This window comes from Mesoplodon mirus (genome assembly GCF_964341445.2).
Source record: "Mesoplodon mirus genome assembly, chromosome: 1".
NCBI classification, from domain to species: domain Eukaryota; kingdom Metazoa; phylum Chordata; class Mammalia; order Artiodactyla; family Ziphiidae; genus Mesoplodon; species Mesoplodon mirus.
This window is the reverse complement of record NC_138976.1, coordinates 35,521,652-35,542,574: the sequence shown is the minus strand read 5'-3', so window position 1 is coordinate 35,542,574 and position 20,923 is coordinate 35,521,652. Positions and strand designations below refer to the sequence as shown.

The 20,923-nt window shown below is 43.9% G+C and overlaps 1 protein-coding gene across 11 annotated transcripts in view; it reads right to left on the bottom strand.

Annotated features, from left to right (window-relative positions):
* Positions 1-20,923, bottom strand: part of PALM2AKAP2 (PALM2 and AKAP2 fusion) — a 628,408-nt gene that overhangs the window by 16,401 nt on the left and 591,084 nt on the right. For all 11 annotated transcript variants that reach the window (XM_082627559.1, XM_082627558.1, XM_082627560.1 and 8 more), the window contains one exon: positions 15,166-17,560. In XM_082627559.1, coding sequence (XP_082483685.1) covers positions 15,166-17,560 — 2,395 coding nt within the window. The remainder of the gene's footprint in view (positions 1-15,165; positions 17,561-20,923) is intronic.

The window sequence follows — 20,923 nt, the reverse complement described above, 5'->3', positions numbered from 1 at the left end:
AGGTCTTCAATCTTCAAATTCTCTAGAAACGGTTTCTATTTTTTATTATGGAAATTAGGGAACGCTATCATGACACCTATGGACCCATCAACTATACTAAACATTTATCAAGATTTTACCACCCTTGTTCCATCTATCCTGCCTGCCTGCCTTCCTCCCACCCTCCTGTACTAAAATATTTAAAGCAATCTCAGACCTCAGGCAATATTACCCCTGAATACGTAGTATGTATCTCTAAAAATTCTGATTGACTTTTATTTTATTTTTAACTTTTATTTATTTACTTATTTATTGGTTGCATTGGGTCTTCATTGCTACACATGGGCTTTCTCTAGTTGCGGTGAGCAGGGGCTAACTCTTCGTTGAGGTGTGCCTGGGCTTCTCAATGCGGTGGCTTCTCGTTGCAGAGCAGGGGCTCTAGAGCACAGGCTCAGTAGTTGTGGCGCACGGGCTGAGTTGCTCCGCGGCATGTGGGATCTTCCCAGACCAGGGCTCGAACCTGTGTCCCCTGCATTGGCAGGTGGATTCTTAACCACTGCGCCACCAGGGAAGCCCCTGATTGACTTTTAAAATGAAGCTTTGAGAAACAATACAGCACAGTGGTGAGCATGCAGTTCTAGAGCCAGCCTGCTTGGGTTGGAGTTCACTAGTTAGCAGCCAAATACCCTTGGGGCAAGTTATTTGCCTTTTTTCTGAAGTCTTTCTATCTCAGTTTCCTAATCTGTAAAATTGGTATGTTGATAGAAGTACCTACCTCATACGGTTGGTACAAGAACTAAATTAATATTTATAAAGTTAATATTTAGAATGGCAAGCATCCAATGAGTCTAGTTAGTATTTATTTGGAATCTCAAAGAATAATATGTCTATGGAGTAAGAATGAGCAATTTCATGGGAAATTCTGCATAAAAATTTCACAACTCTTCTAAAACTAGAAATAGATACTCCATGACCAGGTTGGTCACCTTCTAATTGACCTTTCAAGTGTCCAAATCATCTCCCACCAGCCAATCCTCCAGCATTAAACTTCTAGAAAGCATAGTCCACATTCACTGCCTCTAACTTCACCCTTTCACCTATACCACCCCTGCCTCATAATACTTTGTTTATACTTCTGGGAAAGCTTTTTCACATACTGACTGTATCAATCTGGTTGTTCAAGCTTTTCTTCTCAATAAAGCTGTAAAGTCACCTGAAGGTAGGGACCATTTCAATCGGCTATGAATCCCCCTAACTCATTTGAATGTAAACTCCATTAGTGGAGGACCTCGTCTGTCCTGGTCAATGCTGAATCCCACAAGGCAGGAGTTCAGGCTGTTGAATGAATCAGCAAGTCCATCATGAAATATACAGAGCAGCCACTTATTAAATGCTTGTGGATTGGGACAGAATTCCCAATACAGAATCTGAGGCAAGTGTTTAAATGTCTTCACCAAAGCACATGAAATAAAACAATCTTGGTCTACAGAACCACAGACGCGATGGCTTTGGAGTAATAACAAACACATTTATATGGCATTTCATTGATAGGCTTCATGTCATTTGATCCTTACAACCACCCTGGGATGTAGTCAGGGTGAATGTCATGACATCTCTGAACAATTTAGACCATGGAGGCTCAGATGCTTTAACATCAATCCAAATTACATTGGTAACAATCAGAGTCAGGTCTGGAACCCAAATTGTGTTGACTGTTGCTAAATTATATAATTGGGTGTGTGCTGAAAGAGAATCGTAAAGAGGGTGAAAAGTTACTATAAAGAAGTGGACATTTCCTGCTCATTTCTTAGTATGCCAGCAAAATTAAACCCATCCCCGGAGCAAGTTTTGCCGGTTACAGCCACTAGAGGTCACATGAGTAGCAGGAACCAAAGACTAGCTTAGCGGGTCTGGAGCAGTGTCTTCCAAAGAGGTGGCTGAGAGGTCTTGGAGAGAACAGAAGGGTTCAGATAACCAAGGCCACATCAGAGCCTCAGGAGAAGCTGTCACAGGTCTCCAGAGAAAGGGAGCCCCAACCCCGGACTCCTGGGCTGGTTGACATCTGGGGAAGTCGGCTTGGCTGGGCTTCTCTACCGTGATCTCCAAGCATTCTGCCTCCAGTATGGTTCCAACCATGACTGGAATTCTCACGCAATCTTAGGAATCACACAGGCCATCAAAAAGCTGGAGAGGGACCTAGCTTGCAGCCTAATCAAGTTTTCCCTTTGATTAGGATGGTGAAAAAACTTCTCGTGCTCTTCCACCAGTAATAGACACTGCAGACACCACCACTGTTTGGGCCTTGGGGATCATGACATAAATGTGATGCAAAGCTTGGGAAGTCTGTCTCATCCTTTATGGCCTTGGAAAGCACTTTGAAATTCCTTGGCCCCGAGGACAAATCTCATTAGAATCCCCAAACAATGATGGTTATCTTTGGTGTTCATTGGCGTGCATCCAGCACTTCCCCAGTACCCCCAGGTCCCATTCCCATTTGTCCCATCAAAACTTGTTCTCATATAAGTCTATTCAGCTGGTGAATGACTGAATAGCTGACGGTAGCTGAAAATGGCCTCTGTTTTCAATGATAAACATCCTGCTTTCTAGTTTCTCACCTGGGCTGAACACTCTACAAAATAGCTCTCTTGAAGGATCCCAGAAACAACATGAACAGTAAGTGTCATGCAGACCTCAAGGCAGACCTGTGTTGGTCTTGGCCAAGGCCCAGTCCCTGACATTTACAGAGCAGGGAGCAGGGGCAACGTGAGCTTAACTGACATAGGAACCAACAGAAGAAAGCTAGACTGGAATTCAGAGTGGACGGTAGAAAACATCCTCGAGTTTACTTCATACAGATGATTCTGTCCAAACTATTCCACCTAGGGTAATTTTAGACTTAAGCATTTAAAGATGTTTGAGAATAAGCAGCTTCACTTGGCTGGGATGATTCCAAAGCCGTGTTCCTAAAATCACGTCCTATTACCTTAGCTTTGTAAGAATACTACTCAACGCTGCAAACGGTCAAAAGGTCATTGGTCAAATAAGTTTGAGAAACACTCGACTAAAGAAAGCTTTAATGATAAAACGAGATAGATTTCCTTACCAGGGGACTTCTCTAAGGTTTTAGTGCCAATATGACTGTGAATCTCTAGTTTAGGAATGGGGGTGCAGCGTTTCTCAAATTTATTGAACCACAGAACCTCATTTCATAGAATCCCTATTAATATCTCGAGGAAGACAGTTTGGAAAATACTATTCTCTAGTGTATACTAGTTAACCACTAACTACTAACGTATGGGCACAAGTTCAACTAATAAGTATGGGCACAAAGCTTATGTACAAGAACTTTCACCACTGTTCATTTGTTTGCTTATAATTACATATGTGGAAACAACAAAGGCATCTGACTATAGGAATGGTTAAATTAGTTATGGCTTATTCAGATGATGGAGTATTATTTAGCCATTATAAGTCATGTTTTAGTCTCTCAAATTTAGAGGAATAGTTTTGGACATGGGAAAATATTCAAAATACATTAAGAGAAAAAGCAGGTTACAAAAGCAGAAATACTGCAGGGGTTCAGGAGTGCAGGCTCCAGAGTTGGACTGCTTGGGTTCAAATCCTAACTCACTACTTATTAGCTGTGTAAAAGAAAACAAAAGTGCACACATGACACATGGTAAAACTTAGTCAGGATAAGATGAACAGTCTTGTGGTTGGCAGAATAATGGCTTCCACAAAGATGTCCAAACCCTAATCCCTCAAACCTGTGATTATTTACCTTACATGGCAAAAGGACTTTGCGGGTGTGATTAAGTTAAAGACTGTGAGATGGGAACACTATCCAAGATTATCCAGTTGGGCTTGATGTAATCACAAGGGTCCTCATAAAAGAGATGCAGGAGGGTCAGAGAGAGAGAGAGAGACAGTGAGAGAGATTTGAAGATACTATACTGTTGGCTTTGGATATGGAGGAAGGGGCCACAAGCCAAGGAACGTAGATGGCCTCTAGAACTGGAAAAGGGAGGGAAATGGATTCTCCCCAAGAGCCTCTAGAAGAAACACAGCCCTGCCAATATCTTGATTTTAGCATAGAAGGACACTGTTTTAGTCTGTTTGAACTGTCATAACAAAATACCATGGATTGGGTGGCTTAAACAACAGAAATTATTTTCTCACAGTTCTGGAGGCTGGAAGTGTGAGATCAGCATGGGTACCAGCATGGTCAGGTTCTGGTGAGAGTTTTCTTCCTATCATGCAGATGGCTACCTTCCTGCTGTATCCACACATCACAGAGAGAGAATGAGGTCTCTGGTGCCTTTTCTTATAAGGGCACTAATCCCATCATGAGGGCCCCACTCTCATGACCTCATCTAACCCTTACTATCTCCCAAAGGCCTCGTCTCCAAATACCATCACATTGGGGGTTAGGCGTTCAACAACATACTGAATTTGGGAGGGGACACAATTCAGTCCATAGCCGACACATTTCAGATTTCTGACCTCGAGAACTATAAGATAATAAATTTGTGTTGTTTTAAGCCACTATATTTGTGGTGATTTGTTACAGCAGCAATAGGAAACTAATACACATGTAGACCCAATGTTATCTTCCAGGCACATGTGTGCATGAGAAAAACTAGGCAGGGAGTAGTTAGGATTATGAATCACTTTGCCTTTTAGCTTTATTCTTTATTTTCCAAGTTTTTTTCTACAATAAGCATGAATTAATTTTAAATTATAAAACTAGAATTTTTTTCTTTTAAGTATTACCGCACATGCTAATAAAAGCAGATAAAGCTGGGGCTTTAACCTTCATGGACCAGGCAGATCCAGAAGGCTTTCTGTCTCACCAGGCAGCACACACAGGCCCAGGGGAGCTACTGAGCTGACACTTCCTTAGAGAAGCAATGGTCACATTCACTGGTGACTCTCACAGGAAGACTAAGGAGAAGAGTGGGGGAAGCAGAATTTCACTCCAAATTAGTAAATGCTGTCTCCCATGATTAGTGGAAGAAAAAACTAGGAAACATGAATTTGTGTTTCCTGTTGGTTTATTTTAAGTAGTTAAGCCATGCCTTGTCCAGAGAGAAAAAGCCACGCCTTGACTGCGTTTCTGGATTCTCCAAACAAGATGGATTTCCCTGTGTTGATGGGGGCAGAGAGAAAAACCTGCAATTCCTCCCACCCAAGGGAACTAGAGCTAGGGCTGCATGTCCTCAGTACACAGCTGCTGCCATCCATGACAGCCCACACCCTCCCTCTATAAGAAGAGGACTAACTTCTAAAAAGCCAAGAGGGTGGATTCCCAAAGTTAAGAAAACTATTTTGGTCAAACATTAGGATTTTGGTGATTATTATATTCTATACACATGGCGTCTGACGTCTTAAAAATCAAAGATCCTTTGTTTCTACATTTCTCAAAAGAAAGGAAAAAGCCATCACCCACTCCTATTTAAAAACCACACCGAACAAAGACGCCCACCAGATAACATGCTTTGGCCCAAGCCTCCTTCAATGATCTCCTTTCTTCACGGAGCCTTGGGGTGAGCTTGCAAACATCTAAATGACTCTCAGATCACCAGAAAAAAAGGAGCTCACACTTGCATTTTAAATTCCATTTCCTCCCAGTACAAGGGAATATCCTGCCTGTCAGATCCAGAGTCCATGGGCTTGTACGGTTCCAGCTATCACCCACACACGAAGAGCTAGCCCCTGGTCCTTTCATCTCCTCCTTTGAAGGCCCCAGGGGTGGGAGAATGCAATGATACGAATCTTCAGATTATAAGCCTAGCTGAGAAATGAGAAATACCCCTGCCTGGTGACACAAGTCTGAGAAACTTCCAAATATTATTACTTCTAGGTACAGTGGGATGTTGGATGAGTTGTCAATATTGGATCATTCCTCTGAACAGAACTGGAAAATGAAAACTGGAGAAGGAAAGCATTTTGCATCTGCAGGGGAAGCTTAGTTTAAGACCAAAAAAAGAAAAAAATTTAATTAAAACAGTAAGGATAAAAATCATGGTTAAGTAGCAATTGCCCCGCCAAGATCTTTAGGTTAAACACATTTCTACCAACACAGTGAGCTTAGCTCTATGAATATTATCACCCCCTCCCCAAAAAAGAAAATACTTTCATGGTAATTTGTAATTTCACTGTCACCCAACATGCTTCATAATGGCCTTTGTTTTTTGGAATCACAGCTGACTACTGAAAGCTAATTCTTGAACTCTGATTTTATTTGAGAAACTTTACTTCTAAAGAAGTAACTATGAATCAATCTCAGCTAGGACTAGAAAGCAATTTTATAAAGCATGTTGTGTCATTTACATCAGGGTTCCGGTAGCTGCAGAACAATAACTCATAAGTACTAGGTCTTTTCTTAGAACAAAAACTGCAATAACGGGACTTCCCTGGTGGCGCAGTGGTTAAGAATCTGCCTGCTAATGCAGGGGACACAGGTTCTAGCCCTGGTCTGGGAAGATCCCACATGCTGTGGAGCAACTAAGCCCGTGCACCACAACTACTAAGCCTGTGCTCTACAGCCTGTGAGGCACAACTACTGAGCCCTCGTGCCACAACTACTGAAGCCCGCACGCCTAGAGCCCGTGCTCCGCAACAAAGAGAAGCCACTGCAATGAGAAGCCCATGCACCGCAAGGAAGAGTAGGCCCCACTTGCCGCAACTTAGAGAAAGCCCGTGCACAGCAACAAAGACCCAATGCAGCCAAAAATTAATTAATTTTTTTAAAACCTGCAATAACAACAACTCTTATTGGAAGCCTTTTGTGCACCAGGCACTGACTGTACTAACTTACTGATGAGGTTGGTACTATTTTATTCCCGTTTTACTGATGAAGAAACTGAGGTTTAGAGAGGTGAAGTAAGTTAGTTACACAGGTAACAAGCAGTGGAGTCAGGATTCGAACTTTAGATATGAATCCAGAAAATTGACTGTCACATTTAAGCACATGTTTAATTCGCTTTGACCAGCTTTGGTATGAATTTATATTTGAGTAATGAGAAATAAAGACAGAGAGACTGAGAATACCTGTGATGTCAGATGCATACAACTTTTGGGGAAACTTTGACCTTTACATTCAAGGTCATGAGAAATAAAATACCATTACATGTAACATGAATGTATTCTTTGGTGCTCTAATGGCCTGTCCTGCACCCTCTGCCCACCACCAACCCTAGTCCTCCACCCCGTAAGTAGCAAGTAGCTTATTTACAAAGATGAAATGGCTCTGAAACACCAACCTCCCTAGAGAAGCTCACAGCAAGTTGCCATGGTTAGTAAGAGACTGTCATATCCTGCCCTAAACTCCAGCAGTCACGGGGGCCATCCTGCTCCCAGGTCTGGTTTAGATTAGCTCACATTTCTTACCAGGCATACAGCAGGGATCTTACAAGAATTAGGTCCTTTGATCATCTTTTCGTTCTCAGCTCAAGACTGCATGTTTCTTTGTATGTAGGTTCACACAGTTGTGCAGTTGAGTCTGAATTTTTGGAAGCAGCTCTCCTAACTTGGAGCGTGGGGTAGCCAGGCATCGGTCCAGGGCAAGTAACCAGGCCACCATGTGATGTCCCCAGCAAAGCAAGGGACAACCCAGACACTGTGTGTACCAGAAGACCCAGCATCATCAGCAGTGACAGCAGAAGCTGTTACAAAACGGAACGGTAGGAAGTGTTGTTCTTCTCCAAAGTTCTACGTCCCAGAAGCCATGACCATAGGCTTGTCACCGAAGAAAGACCACAGTCTGTATCTTCTCAGGAGTGAAGGTGATGGGTTTGACCATGACAGTTGCCCTCTTCAAACCACTGAAGGCAAAAATGTCCAAAAAGAACTTTGAATTCTGTAACTTGAGAAGTTCTGACCTCACTGAACACCTTCACCCTTCACCCCTTGCTGAACCCTACTTCGACCTAACCTTTTCTTACCAATTCCTTCCCAAATGACATGTGTTTTTTTTTTGTTTTTTTTTGCGGTACGCGGGCCTCTCACTGTTGTGGCCTCTCCCGTTGTGGAGCACAGGCTCCGGACACGCAGGCTCAGCAGCCATGGCTCACGGGCCCAGCCGCTCTGCGGCATGTGGGATCTTCCTGGACCGGGGCACGAACCTGCGTCCCCTGCATCGGCAGGCGGACTCTCAACAACTGCGCCACCAGGGAAGCCCTGGCATGTGTTTTTAAAAATGAACATATTCGCTGGGTTCAGCTAAATAAAAATACAGGGAGTTTCTGATCCAAGGCAGAAGGAACAATCTTAAAGAGCAAAGGAGACCAGCAGAGAGTAGACATGGTGTTCAATGACCACCAGTAAATGAATCTGGCCAGCGTTGGCCCTACTCCGCCAAACCTGGTCAGGTAGTGGAGTGAACACTTATCCCCGCGCATCCTCAAATTAAGAAATGGATTCCTTGCTTGAGCTCCCAGTCCTTTCAACGCTTTCAGGCAATGAGCCGGTCTCCAGAGTGAATGACTGAGCTTCCTCCTGGGGCATGAACTTTCAGAAAGAATTCACAAAAGCAGCCAGACTAGATGGCTGACATGGACGATGCTAGTCTCTCGACATCTGCCCAGATCTTTGGACAGCACCAGCAATTTGACTGTTGTAGTTTGGAGCACTGAAATTAAGTTCTGAAAGCACAGAGGAACCATTAAAACTAAGTTTTATCATAACTGATTTGGCAGCAAAACCCGAGGTGACCCAGCATGAGGTTCTTCTTGGTCTTTATTGATCCCACTTAATAGAACAAACTCTAAGTTTCACAGCAGAAATTGAATTTGATGACAGGTGCAGCCCCAGACTCCACTGGGTGTGTTCAATAAATAGTACATGCATTGCATTGCTTTTCTAAATAATGGTATGGACACTTTATGGCCTTTCTAAAATCAGAAAAATGTGGAATATATCTGGTCTCAAGAGTTTGGGTAACTTGGATTCTATCCTAGATAGCTGTTGGGAGGGTTACACGAGAAAATGAGAAAAGAGAAAACTATGTGTGAATTATAGTACTGGGCTTTAAGGTCTTGGTGAGTTGCAGCTACTGTGATTATACTTCGGTCACCAGAGAATGTTCAAGGAACTTGGCGGTATACATAATCATCTGTAGGATACTCCACGTTCAGCTTTAGAACCATCACACAGCCAGCTGTGCCCCTATAAGATACATAATTTGTACCTGCCTGCAGTGAAGGGAAACACTGTACACTCCTGAAGAAGAGCTCTCTCTTACCTGGGCCTGGGAGGGAATCCTTCCGTCAGTCACCAACACCAAGGTCTTCTGCTGTGGAGGACTGAGGGCATCTCAAGTGAGACTTGGCCTCATTCAGCTCTAATTCAGCATGGAACAAAGGCACCAAGCTCTGGGTTTCCCTGGTGGCGCAGTGGTTGAGAGTCCGCCTGCCGATGCAGGGGACACGGGTTCGTGACCCGGTCTGGGAAGATCCCACATGCCACGGAGCGGCTAGGCCCGTGAGCCATGGCCGCTGAGCCTGTGTGTCCGGAGCCTGTGCTCCGCAACGGGAGAGGCCACAGGCCACAACAGTGAGAGGCCTGCGTACCGCAAAAAAAAAAAAAAAAAAAAAAAAAGGCACCAAACTCTGCTGCCTGAATATTGTTTTGATATAAACATTTTTTTTCTATCTAGGAGTTTTCTTTGTGATATTGGGAGATAACGAAGGGAAAAGAAAAAAGACCCAGTCAATAAGCTTTATAATAATGTAATGAACATCACATGTGCAATTAATTCAAACTGACAACAGAAGTCAAAGCACCTTGGAAATCTTATTTTTATAAGATGTATAACTAACATATCTTTCCACATATTAAAAGACCTAAACAGACAGGTTATGGGACTCAATATCCACATCCTTTCCTTGACCGCTCTCCAGAATGTCCCACTGGGCAAATTGTCTGACTTGGTAAATCAACTTGACACCTGGCATGAAAACGCAAACTAGTTCCAAAACCTAAGCGAATCATCACCTAACTAGCTGGGTTTCTCCGGCCTGCCTAGAACTTGGAAGTGAAACCAGGATATCTAATAATAGACACAGGCACTAAAGAGAGAACTGTCTGCTGATACCCCTCCTATGAAAAGACATTTTAACAGGTCTAAATTGTAACTTCGGTAAAATGTTTGGGTTTTCCTCCCAAACTCATTCCTCAAGGGCGTTTTACAAAAGTGCGTGGGTTACACCTTCAAATCAGACTTGTGCACCTGCCTAAGTGCTTCCTTTATTCTCTACTTCTAAGTACCATCAAGAGAAGGCCCACATGTGTTCATTCTTGGGAGCCTCTCCCATAAGCCAGGGCACTCGTCAAGATGGCAGCCGGCCTTTAGACGTACATAGAAAAAAAGCCGGTGGGATGGACTCAGGAAAGCAGGAAGACTTTTAATTGATCAATTCATGGATGAAGGCAGGACAGCTTGGAGATTTGTGGAGATAATTGGAAAATCCTCACTGGCTTCCCACTGACCACAGGATAAAGTCTAAAACCTAAAACCTTTGACATGATGTACATAGCTCTTCACTGTCTGGCTCCAAATCAACTTTCTTTTGTTTTGTTTTAAATCTCTTCCTTTAACCCACCCTAACTTTATTTAGGCACCTCAAACATGTCAAGTTCTCTTCCTCTGTAGGTGCCCTTCCTTCTAACTGGAACAATCTCCCCCACACCCTGAACCCAACCCAACTCCTTCAATTCAAAGCTTAGATGACAGTTTCCCAAGAAAGGAAGACTTTCCTTATCCCCCCAGTGAGGCGGTCTTCCTTGCTTTGTTCTTCCACAGGTCTCCACGCTTCTCTGTTATGAAACTGCCACCTTTGTTTGATGTTTCTGTTACTGAACTATAAGTTCCCTGAGGGCGGGGACTTTATCTGCCTTGTTCACTTCTGTATGAACAAATGCCACACAAACCCTATTTAAGTGGACCTTCTTCTGTTAAAAGTCATGCAAGAACCAACAAGATTCAATTTCCATATAATTTTTCCTAATAATCGGTCTTTGAAAATGATTACATCCTTTTAAAAATAGAAATCGCATCATCTTCCATCTCGAAAGGCAAGGGAACCAAAAGCAAAAAACAAGCATCTTTTCAACACCTGGGAAATGGTTGGAAAGCACTTCTCTTTCCTTATCACATCTTGGCTTCTCAGTGGATTTTACTTGCCTTAAGATTTCAGGATTCCAACATGTCACCAGCATAATTTCTACCAGAGGAGATGTTAAAAATTATATTTTTCATCACCTAATATCAAATTGTCACTCTGTGTCATGCAATGACCCAGCTGAGTCACCTCTACTGGCATGAAATGGGGAGTAGTACAGCAGGAACTCAGCAACATCTCCATTCACAAAACCAGAGTTGGAGCCAGCTGTTCTGACCCTGGCCATGAAAGGTCCGGTTTGGCTGCTAAGAGTGATGTGTCAGCCTCCTTCCTGATCACGAACTTGGAAGCTGGCTGGCTAAGCATTACTCTAAACGTTTCCAGGCATGGATAGAAAAAAATTACCTTTTGCATTCAGTTTCTTTCAATCCAGGTTGTAATTCTGGGAAGCCCTGCCACCTACTTTCAATGTTCTGGAGGTAAATGTGAAGAAATGAGCTGCATACACGTTATCTATCATGACTGTGGCCAATGTGACAACCAGACCCAAGCAGGGTGCAGACTTGCATGGATGAACTACCATCTTACCAAAGGAGCAGAAATCAAGCCTATGGGGATGGGATATGGAGGAGGAGATCAGCATTAGCATAGGAGGAAGTACGGGGGAAATCGGTATGGGGCTACTGGGATGCTGAAGGCAGACATTAGGACTCTGTCCTGTTTTAATCCTGGCGGGAAGCCTGACGGACCACAGCAGGTCAGGGAACTAGAGGAAAGTGTGGAGATGTCTTAATTTTTGTTTGTGTGCTAGAAGTAAAGTATGGAGCAATATGGTAAGGGGTTTAATTAGAGATGGAGTGAAGAAAACTGAAAATACCACTGAGCATATTCAGTGTAGAGAAGGTTCTATAATGAAATAATATAAAGGGAGGGCTAGGTAAGTGGAGCCAGCTGTAACTGATAAGAGAGCCATGGAATCTGCCTGCCATGTGAGCAGGAGTTGCTGAGATGCCTGCAGAAACTTACTCCACCAGTGAGGCTGCAGGTTCCTATGCAGGCCCTTTACAGTCACTTACTTGTGAAGCAGGCTCCCCACACTGGGCTGAATTCAAGTGGTACCAAAACTTTTTTTAGGATACCATATAGAAAGCCCAGCTGGCATCTCTGTGCCAAGCCAGCCCACAACAAGACTTTAAAGTGAAGTGGACAAGTAAGGATCTTTGGGAAAAGCCAGCCAGTCACTGTTAAGCATAGACAAAGAGCCTCTTCTGAAAGTTTTCTTTGCCTCAAACACTCAGCTGGCCATTGCTCCATGACCTGAAGGCATTTAAAAACATATCAAGAGGGGCTTCCCTGGTGGCGCAGTGGTTGAGAGTCCGCCTGCCAATGCAGGGGACACGGGTTTGTGCCCCGGTCTGGGAAGATCCCACATGCCGCGGAGCGGCTGGGCCCGTGAGCCATGGCCGCTGAGCGGGCGCGTCCGGAGCCTGTGCTCCGCAACAGGAGAGGCCACAATAGTGAGAGGCCCGCGTACCACCAAAAAAAAAAAAAAAAAAAAAGAAATCAAGAAATTCACCATGCTCTCCCTCTTCCTGCTCCCTTCCCTTTCCTTCCTGAATAATTTAGTCCAAAAGCTATTAGGTGGGGCTGAACAAGATGAGTGTCTGCAGGGAGGGTGGGAGGAACCCCAGTGGCCCAGAGTGGTGTGCTGGAGCCAGAGCAGGGTGGGAAGGGACACGGGTGACCCAGCACAGGATGTTGCAGCCCAAGCTGGGGGAAGACAGTGTTGGTGACAGGAAACAGCAGTTGCCACCCAGAAAGTGACACCTGAACCCATGTTTGGTGAGGAAAATAGTAGATTGGTTCCATAAGGGGGGAGGGGTTTGATCAAATAATAAATATATTGAGGATAATAGGAGCCAGGTACCTTGTTGTCAAGGAGGAGGTTACAAACATGGAAAGAGAGAAAATGAACCCAGTGGTGTCAGAGTAGAATGAAAGGTATCAGGGTGAGCTCATGGTTTTCAAGATAGGTAGGTAGATAGATTGATTAATCAATCAACCAACTGACAGATAGATAGAATGTGTATATATTCTCTAATTCTGACCACTGAGAGTGCCGGAGAGCAGTGCCTATCCAACAGCAATGAGCACATCAAACACTCAGACTTTGGTTTCTAAATACCATTCTCCACTAAAAGGAACTAGTGCTCTTTGTTGAAAAGGCTGATTTCAGGGTTAGGAAAGTATAAGATGAGATTGGAACATCTTGTGGCACCAGAAAGTAAAGATGTGCCCAAAGAAAAATGGGGACATGTCAAAAGGACACTGAAGTTAGCCTGAAAGGGCTCCTGTGAACCATATTTGAACAATTAAGGATAAAAATAACAATAGAAATGGATTATAACCCACTAAGTATAATAGGAATCCATGAGACCATCTGTCATAGACAGATAGATAGATAGATAGATACATAGATAGGTAGGTAGGTAGATTTAAAGTCTGAAGAGGAGTGGGATAAAGATTACGTGGTACCAAAGCATCTCACCACAAAGTATTTGTTAATTACAAAGGGAAAAAGTAACTATTATACAGAAGCCCTCAATCAAGCAATCAAAATTAGCATCATGTGAAAAAAGTTAACATCTGCCCCTGTAATGGGACAAACTGACACCATGTACTACCTGACTGGATGCTGTAAGAAGAATAAGCATCAGTTCTGTGGTTTTCCTACCAAACAAGCATAACCTGAACATAATCATGTGAAAACATCAGGCAAACCCAAACTGAAGGACATTCTACAAAATTGGGGGTGATCAAGCATCATGTTGGCAATTTACTCGTAATTCAGAATAAAAAAGATATTTGTATTTAACTAGGGAACTTTCCTTTAGCTTTGAGATTATTTCAAATTTAAAAGTTAATAATGGGAAGAGTTAACTTGGGTTATTATAGATTTGATGGAAGCCAAGTGTCAATGGGCTTAAGATCTGGATGGACCAAGATAAATGCCAGTAATTATATGTTAAGGCAATACTTCTTAAATTATCTCTAGTGAAGGAACAGTTTTTCTCCCCAATCTATTATGGACCATCCATTAAAAAAATACAAAATCCCACACTTTCATTTGAGGACACTATAAAATTTCTCCAAGAGTTTTCAAACGCTTACTCCCTATGTCTGTACTTAGCATGGATCAGGAATAGTCATGAACTAGCTTGGACCACACCTTGAGCAGCTCTTCTCTTTGGTAGGATGTGTGGTTCCCCAAGTGCCATCATGTCCAAATGAGAAATAAAAATTACTCGTCACAGTGCTATCCACAATAGTAGCAACAATAATTACCACTGTAATTAACATGAACCATCTATACAAAGTATTCAAGATAGGGACTGTCCAGGCAATGGGAGAAGATTAGAGGACTGTCTTTACATATAGTAACTCAACTTCTCCAAAAGGGTCACAGGACACAAATAGATGAGAGCACCTTGATTCCAAAGTAATTGCTTTATGGTGACTTAAAGAAAGACTTAAAGAAAGACAAATCCATAAAGATCAATTATACAGAAGATGGACAAAAACATCTTCTATGGGTCAATCTGCAACACCAACCCATAACTGTCATTGCTGGGAAGACACTCAGCATTCAGAAGGGGTTAGGAGAAGACATCCCCAAATCAGATAGGTTTGATTTAACTGCAGATACTGACATCAACAGAGTCCACCCGAAGGCCGACCCTGGGTCTGTGCCACACATAGCCTCTCCCTCAGCCAAGAGAGAACAATTCTCCACAGTAAACCAAGACCACAGCAGAAGGACAAGAAAGGAGCTATTACATCCTTTGGGAAATGGCAAATACCGTCTAAGCTCAGGGTTCTTCCAGAGGACACTCTGACACTCCCAATGTGTGTCTCCGAACACTGAAATCCCCGTTCCAGTGTCCCCCTGACACCGATTCCAGCCACACACAGAGGAGGGTCCACATATATACAACCCTGAAAGCTGGAATCAGCAACACCGATTTCTGCAGCATCTGTCTCTGGTCCGTGGCACTCCACTTACCTGGAGCAGTTTTGTAGCACGATGTTCGGGAGGGCAGTGATGGGGCATTCTTTGCCTTGGGGCTCTGGGTACTCTGCAAGACTTGTCTCTGCCTCTTCAGCTCCTCTTCCCTTTCTTGGGCTGCTCGGATCTCTTCTTCGATCATGGACAAAGTCCGCTGCTTCCTGGACCTCAGCTTGAAGGGCCCAACCATCACATCGGACTCTTGAGTGGCCAGGAGTGAGGCTGTGCTTCTCAGCTCAGCTGCCTCTGAGTACTTGCTGAAGTAGCTCCCTTCCAGTCTGGTCTCCTCCATGTTTATTGGGCCACTGGTCTGCACTGCCGGCAGTGGCTGGGAGGGCCCTCTTTCCCTGAGCGCCCTGTCTTCAGTAGGCAGAATCTTTGGCAATACATCCCTTTTCTCTTGAACAGGGGAGGACACCTGAGGTGGTTCAAACATGCTCTGAGGCTTCTCTGAGCTGGAAGCCCCAGTTCCAGCTTCCTCCAGACTTGCTTGAGGTCCCTGCTGTTCTGCTCCACCCTTGTTGGTTTCAGACACAGCTCTGTCCACTTGCTCGGCTATGGCTTGTTGGATGGCATTCTGCACCAGAAGACCAGCCTGATATTCCAAGGGGTCATCAACCGACGGAGAGTCTCCCAGGGTGGACGAAGGGGAATAGAAACCATGATCACTGAATGACTTGGAGACACCTTCTCCTCGGCCCTCTGAGGGGTTGTCAGTTTGGGGAGTCTGGGGCAGAGAAAAATCAGCCAGCAAGTTTTCCTGGAGGGCATTGGTTGTCTCATTGGAGGCCCCACTGTCACTGATGTTGTCCATGCTGAAGTCATTGGACAGGGTCTCCAGGACAGCGGTATCCTGGGACCTCACCGACAGCTCATCCAAGCCGGAGTCAAGTTCCTCTGGAGTCAAAGAGACGTTGACTGACCTTGAAAACTGATCCAAAATCCCAGGTTCGTCATCCTTGACCACGGTGAGGACAGCCCGGGCACTTGTAAACTCGTCGTCCTCTGCCCACAGTTTGGATAAGGGCCCGCGTTTGGAGGGCTCACTGTACGGCCCTTCCTTCCCCTGAGGAACTGTGCTGCCCTGGCCCCCTCCTCCAGAAGACTGGTTCTCCAGGGCACAGTGGGCTTTCTGTCCCTTGGCTGCTGAGGAGTCTTCGGGAGGTCCCCCGACAGAAGCTGGTCTCGAGATGGTCAGTGTCTTGTCTGAGTTGACTGGCCCCAGAGGTCTGTAGAAGGGCTTGATGGAGAAGAGCCTGGGTGTACTCTGGCCCTTGGCCACTGTTTGCCTGGAATTCTCCATCAGCTGGAACTGTTTGCGAGCTGCAGAGAAGTCTATCTGCTCCGTGACGATGTCCTCCTTTGCGCTGTCAGTCACGCTGGAACGTTCTCGAGAGGACGCGGGGGCTGTGCAGAGCTGCGGGGCGGCCGGCTGCTGCCGTATCAGCAGCTGCTCTTGCTGCGCCCTCCTCTCCTTGCGCTCCTTGTACTTCTTGTGCGACTCCAGATGTTCCTCGTTCAGCTGCTCCTCGATGGTCTTTTCCTGCGGAGGGTTCCACCATTTGGCGGCGATGCCAGGATTCTTTTTCACAGCCTGATTCCGGATGAGTTCTCGCCTCTCCTTTTCCAGCTCCAGCATCTCTTCTGAAGGCCTCACTTTCCTGACGCAGTACTGTTCTTTCTCACTCTCGTCGTCCTCAAAGAGCTTGGAGGGCTTCTTGTCCTCGTGGAAGGCACGCAGCTCAAACTTGGCTTCCTTCTTCAGCGTGGTGAGCGTGAACTCGCCGTCTCGGGAGGAACATCGCGAGCTGGTGGAGGAGCTGGGGCTCACGGGTACCTGCAGGCTATTCCCCAGCAGGTCTCTGGGCTGGTCGGGGGGGCGGCCGTTGGCTCTTTCACCCTCTGCCATGGTGTCAGAGGTGCTCTGATGGAGCTCCAGGGGAGGGGGAGCCTGCCTGCCAGCCACTCTCTCGGTGGGTTCCGGCTGGACGGCCGTGTGGGCAGGTGGGCTTGGACTGCCCACCGAGATGGCTGCTCCAGGCTCTGGGGAAGACGTGCCGTTGTAGGTTCCGTCCACAGCAGAATCACAGCAGCTGGCCTCCAGCACCTCGTCTAGATATCGGATCTCTCTGGCCACATCATTATCCAGAGATTCATGGTGATCAGCGAGGAGGCCATTGTGGGGGGGTGAGTAGAAAGGGGAGGGGTGGTCCATGGAATGTGGAGTCGAGGTGATTCCGGGAACACTCTTACATTCTGCAACAGAGACCTCAATTTCCATGTTTTTGTGATCTGGGGGAAGAGAGGTGGTGGCAGGCTCCAGGGGATTGCCACTACAGTTGTCTCTCTCGTTTTTTAGCCGGATATCATCCTCGGAAAGCTCGGGAGCCTTCTGGAAAAAAGAGAAAAAACAGAAGTCAGGGTTAGAGACCACATTGCTTATGGGTATGAACTTCAGACATCAGCTGATAACTAACTGGAAGGAAAATTGAAACCACAATGACAGGATCTTTTGAATAGAAGTTTCTCTTCTAAAAAATCCTTTATATATTCATTTTGTTGCAGTAATGGGTACCTAAACCTTCTCAATTTTACAGATTCCATTTTGTTTACCTGGTGTCCAGAGAACTTTCAATAAATGCTAGTCCCATTTTTACATTAAAATTAAATTAGGGGGACTTCCCTGGTGGTCCAGTGGGTAAGACTCCACACTCCCAATGCAGGGGGACTGGGTTCTATCCCTGGTTGGGGAACTAGATCACACATGCATGCTGCAACTAAGAAGCCTGCCTGCTGCAACTAAAGATCCCGCATGCTGCAACTAAACATGCCGCAACAAAGATCCCGAGTGCCGTGACTGAGACCCAGTGCAGCCTAAATAAATTATAAATAAAATAAATAAATATATATATTTTAAAGTAAATTAGGATTTGGATCATCTGATGACATTGCTCAAATAATTTCTAAACTGGAAGAGATTATATAGCAATTGTATCCGAATTTTTCAAAAAATTTCATAGCAAATTTCTGCAGAAATGTAACAGAACTATTTGTACGTCCCCAACTATAAAAAGAAGGTCGTTTGGCAGGAACAAATCTTGAAAACATGATTCTCAGCCAGATGTAATGCAATTATTCTGTAGACAGGAAACTTTTTGAAAAATCTTTCCAAAATAAAATATTGGAAAACAGTAGATCTCTTCAACGGCCCCTTAAGAGCTTCAGTGCCACACTGCCATGGCTGTAATTGACCATGTGCATTATAAACACAGAACCAAAGCCACTGACCACAGTTCTGTTCTCAAAACAATGCTCCTTGGTTAAGGAGTGAAAAGCTAGTGAATGGTGGTCCCTCCCATCTAGTTCCTAAAATGCTTTGTATGTGACAGCTTCAATTTTGTGTTTAAATTAAAAAATTACATTTTCTTAATGTTTTTAAATGCATCATATTTTTCATCAGTTATCAATCTCATGTCACTTTATTTGGCATTAGTTAAGATTAATTTTCAAACTCTAGGATTTTTTTTTTCATACCAAAGGACTCTGGTTTGTCTCAGATAATTCAGCGGCAAGTTGTGAGCTTAATTTGAGTTCCCCTTAAGGGTTTTACTAACACTTTCATCAGCTTTGTTTCAAGTCTCAGGTCTATAGGGTGCCTGGTATTACTGACTTAACACAATGCAAAATTGCAATATGGTATAATTTTCCTTTACTTAAATTTAAACATTGTTAAAGGCTTAGAACATAATATTAAAATACCGCCTTAGGTTGATTCTCAGGGGATTAATTTAAAAATCCTTTCAAGGAAAGTGAACAGTTATGGATTTGTTCATAATATCTAGAAAAATGTGGAAGTTCATGCTATGTGCTCTGCATTGCTGTCAGAATGTTGAAAAACTCGCATGGTCATCCATGAACTGGAAGGTTACCCATGAACTGGGGGTTTCCTTCACTGTGTTTCCCACATTCCTCTTTAGACTTAAAAATCAATCAAGCAATATAAATTCCTTCCTTATAAATAGGCAACAATAATGAATATTACTTCTTTGTCAGCACCTTCTGGTCTCAAAGGATCTTCCAGCCTTGATCTGGTCTTTGTCAAAGTCTGGTACTTAATATTTTAACTTCCGCTATCTTTATTTTGTTTTTACTTCATTTTTGACCATTGTTAGCTAGTGGCTCTTTTGTCTTTAGAATGAACTAAAGAGGCATGGCAAAAATGTTGCTACTGTCCTTTAAAAAAAGTTAACTAAACTTTCTTTTGGTAAGGAGATTCAGTAACTTCAGTAACTTCTATGTCACTCAAGAATTACAGGAAATTTGAATGCCTGAAACTCACTGGCTGCCATTCAGTCTTCAAGAAAACCTAGGTCAAAATTAGCCTACCCCATGGAAAGTTATTAATGGAATAAGCTGACCAACAAAAAGAGACACGGTATTGCTATGGTGAAGTCAGACTATTGAACCACTCCCCAACTCCCGACGTCATTTGGCCAATGATTCTCTGCTAATATTCTTCATGGGAATAATAGAGCTTTCCTTCTAACTCTTTCGGCTTTTTTTTTGTGGGGGGGTGGAATAGGAAAATAATAGGAAGCTGCTGAGATTGAAATATGGTTAAAAATCATTGCTCTACTGAAATGGAAAACACTTTACAATAGTTGACATAAGAGGAAAGAGGACAATGTAACGTTAAAAGAAGGCAAATAATTAATTCTATAGATCATTTAGTCATTGATTCATTCATTAAAAATGCAGGAGGCTTGTTCTGTAGGGCATGGTGCAATTAACGGCAACAATAAATTCCAGGAGACAACACCCTTTTTCTTAACAAAAACTGGATTTCCCATACTTCCTAGGAAGCTGTAAGCCTATTTTGGGGTTTACTTAGTCTGGTCAGGTGAAGCGAAAAACTTGCCTATGTTAATGTCTTGTTGCTGATCACAGACATTGGAGTAACTGAGCCTATCTCCACAGCATCCCAGAGAACACTTTGTCAGCATTGTCCCTTTCTCCTGGATGCTTCACAGTCCCAGTGTTGGACGATGGAGGAGCTGATGCCCTACGGCTTTTTTTTTTAAGAACTGAAAAAACTGTATCAACTTTTTCCAAGGATACTTTCTGAACTAGCAACAACTGTCCTAATTCAAAAGTTTAAATATCTGAGAACAGCATTTGACGGTGCATTTTTGCAGTGTCAAGAAAACTAACTTTATCGAGTCAGAAATGATGAGTTGTGTGTGCCATGTGTCAAATATTTTAAAAAGGCTAATTACAAGCAAAGTTTGGACTCCCAGTGTAATCTAAGGTGATTCCTTTCCAATACCTTAAAAAAAAAAAATCTAGACACACTGGAGGGTATAAACAGGAAAGTGGCTCTCCTTCCTGTTAGTTACGTGGGGCCCCAGCTCCTTTCCACTAATTCAGAAAATTCTTACTGAGACTCGGTTCCATCCACCTCAGGAAGCAGCAGCTCTGAACCCTCATCAGGGTAGAAGTCCTTACAGAGGTAAACAACTCTGCATTGCTGACTTACAGTCCTGCCTCAGAGTTCCTGAGTTTTTGTAAAGTTAGGGAACAATTATAACCAACGAGCAAATTCCTGAGTTCTGTCTCAGCAGGAAGAATTTACCTTCGTGCAGGATGACCTGATGTGATCAAAGCCGCTGTAACTATACCAGGCAAATGAAAGTGGCCTGGGATCCCCACCTTGTGAGGATCTGGCAAGAGTCTGAGTTTGACGTCATTAAATGAT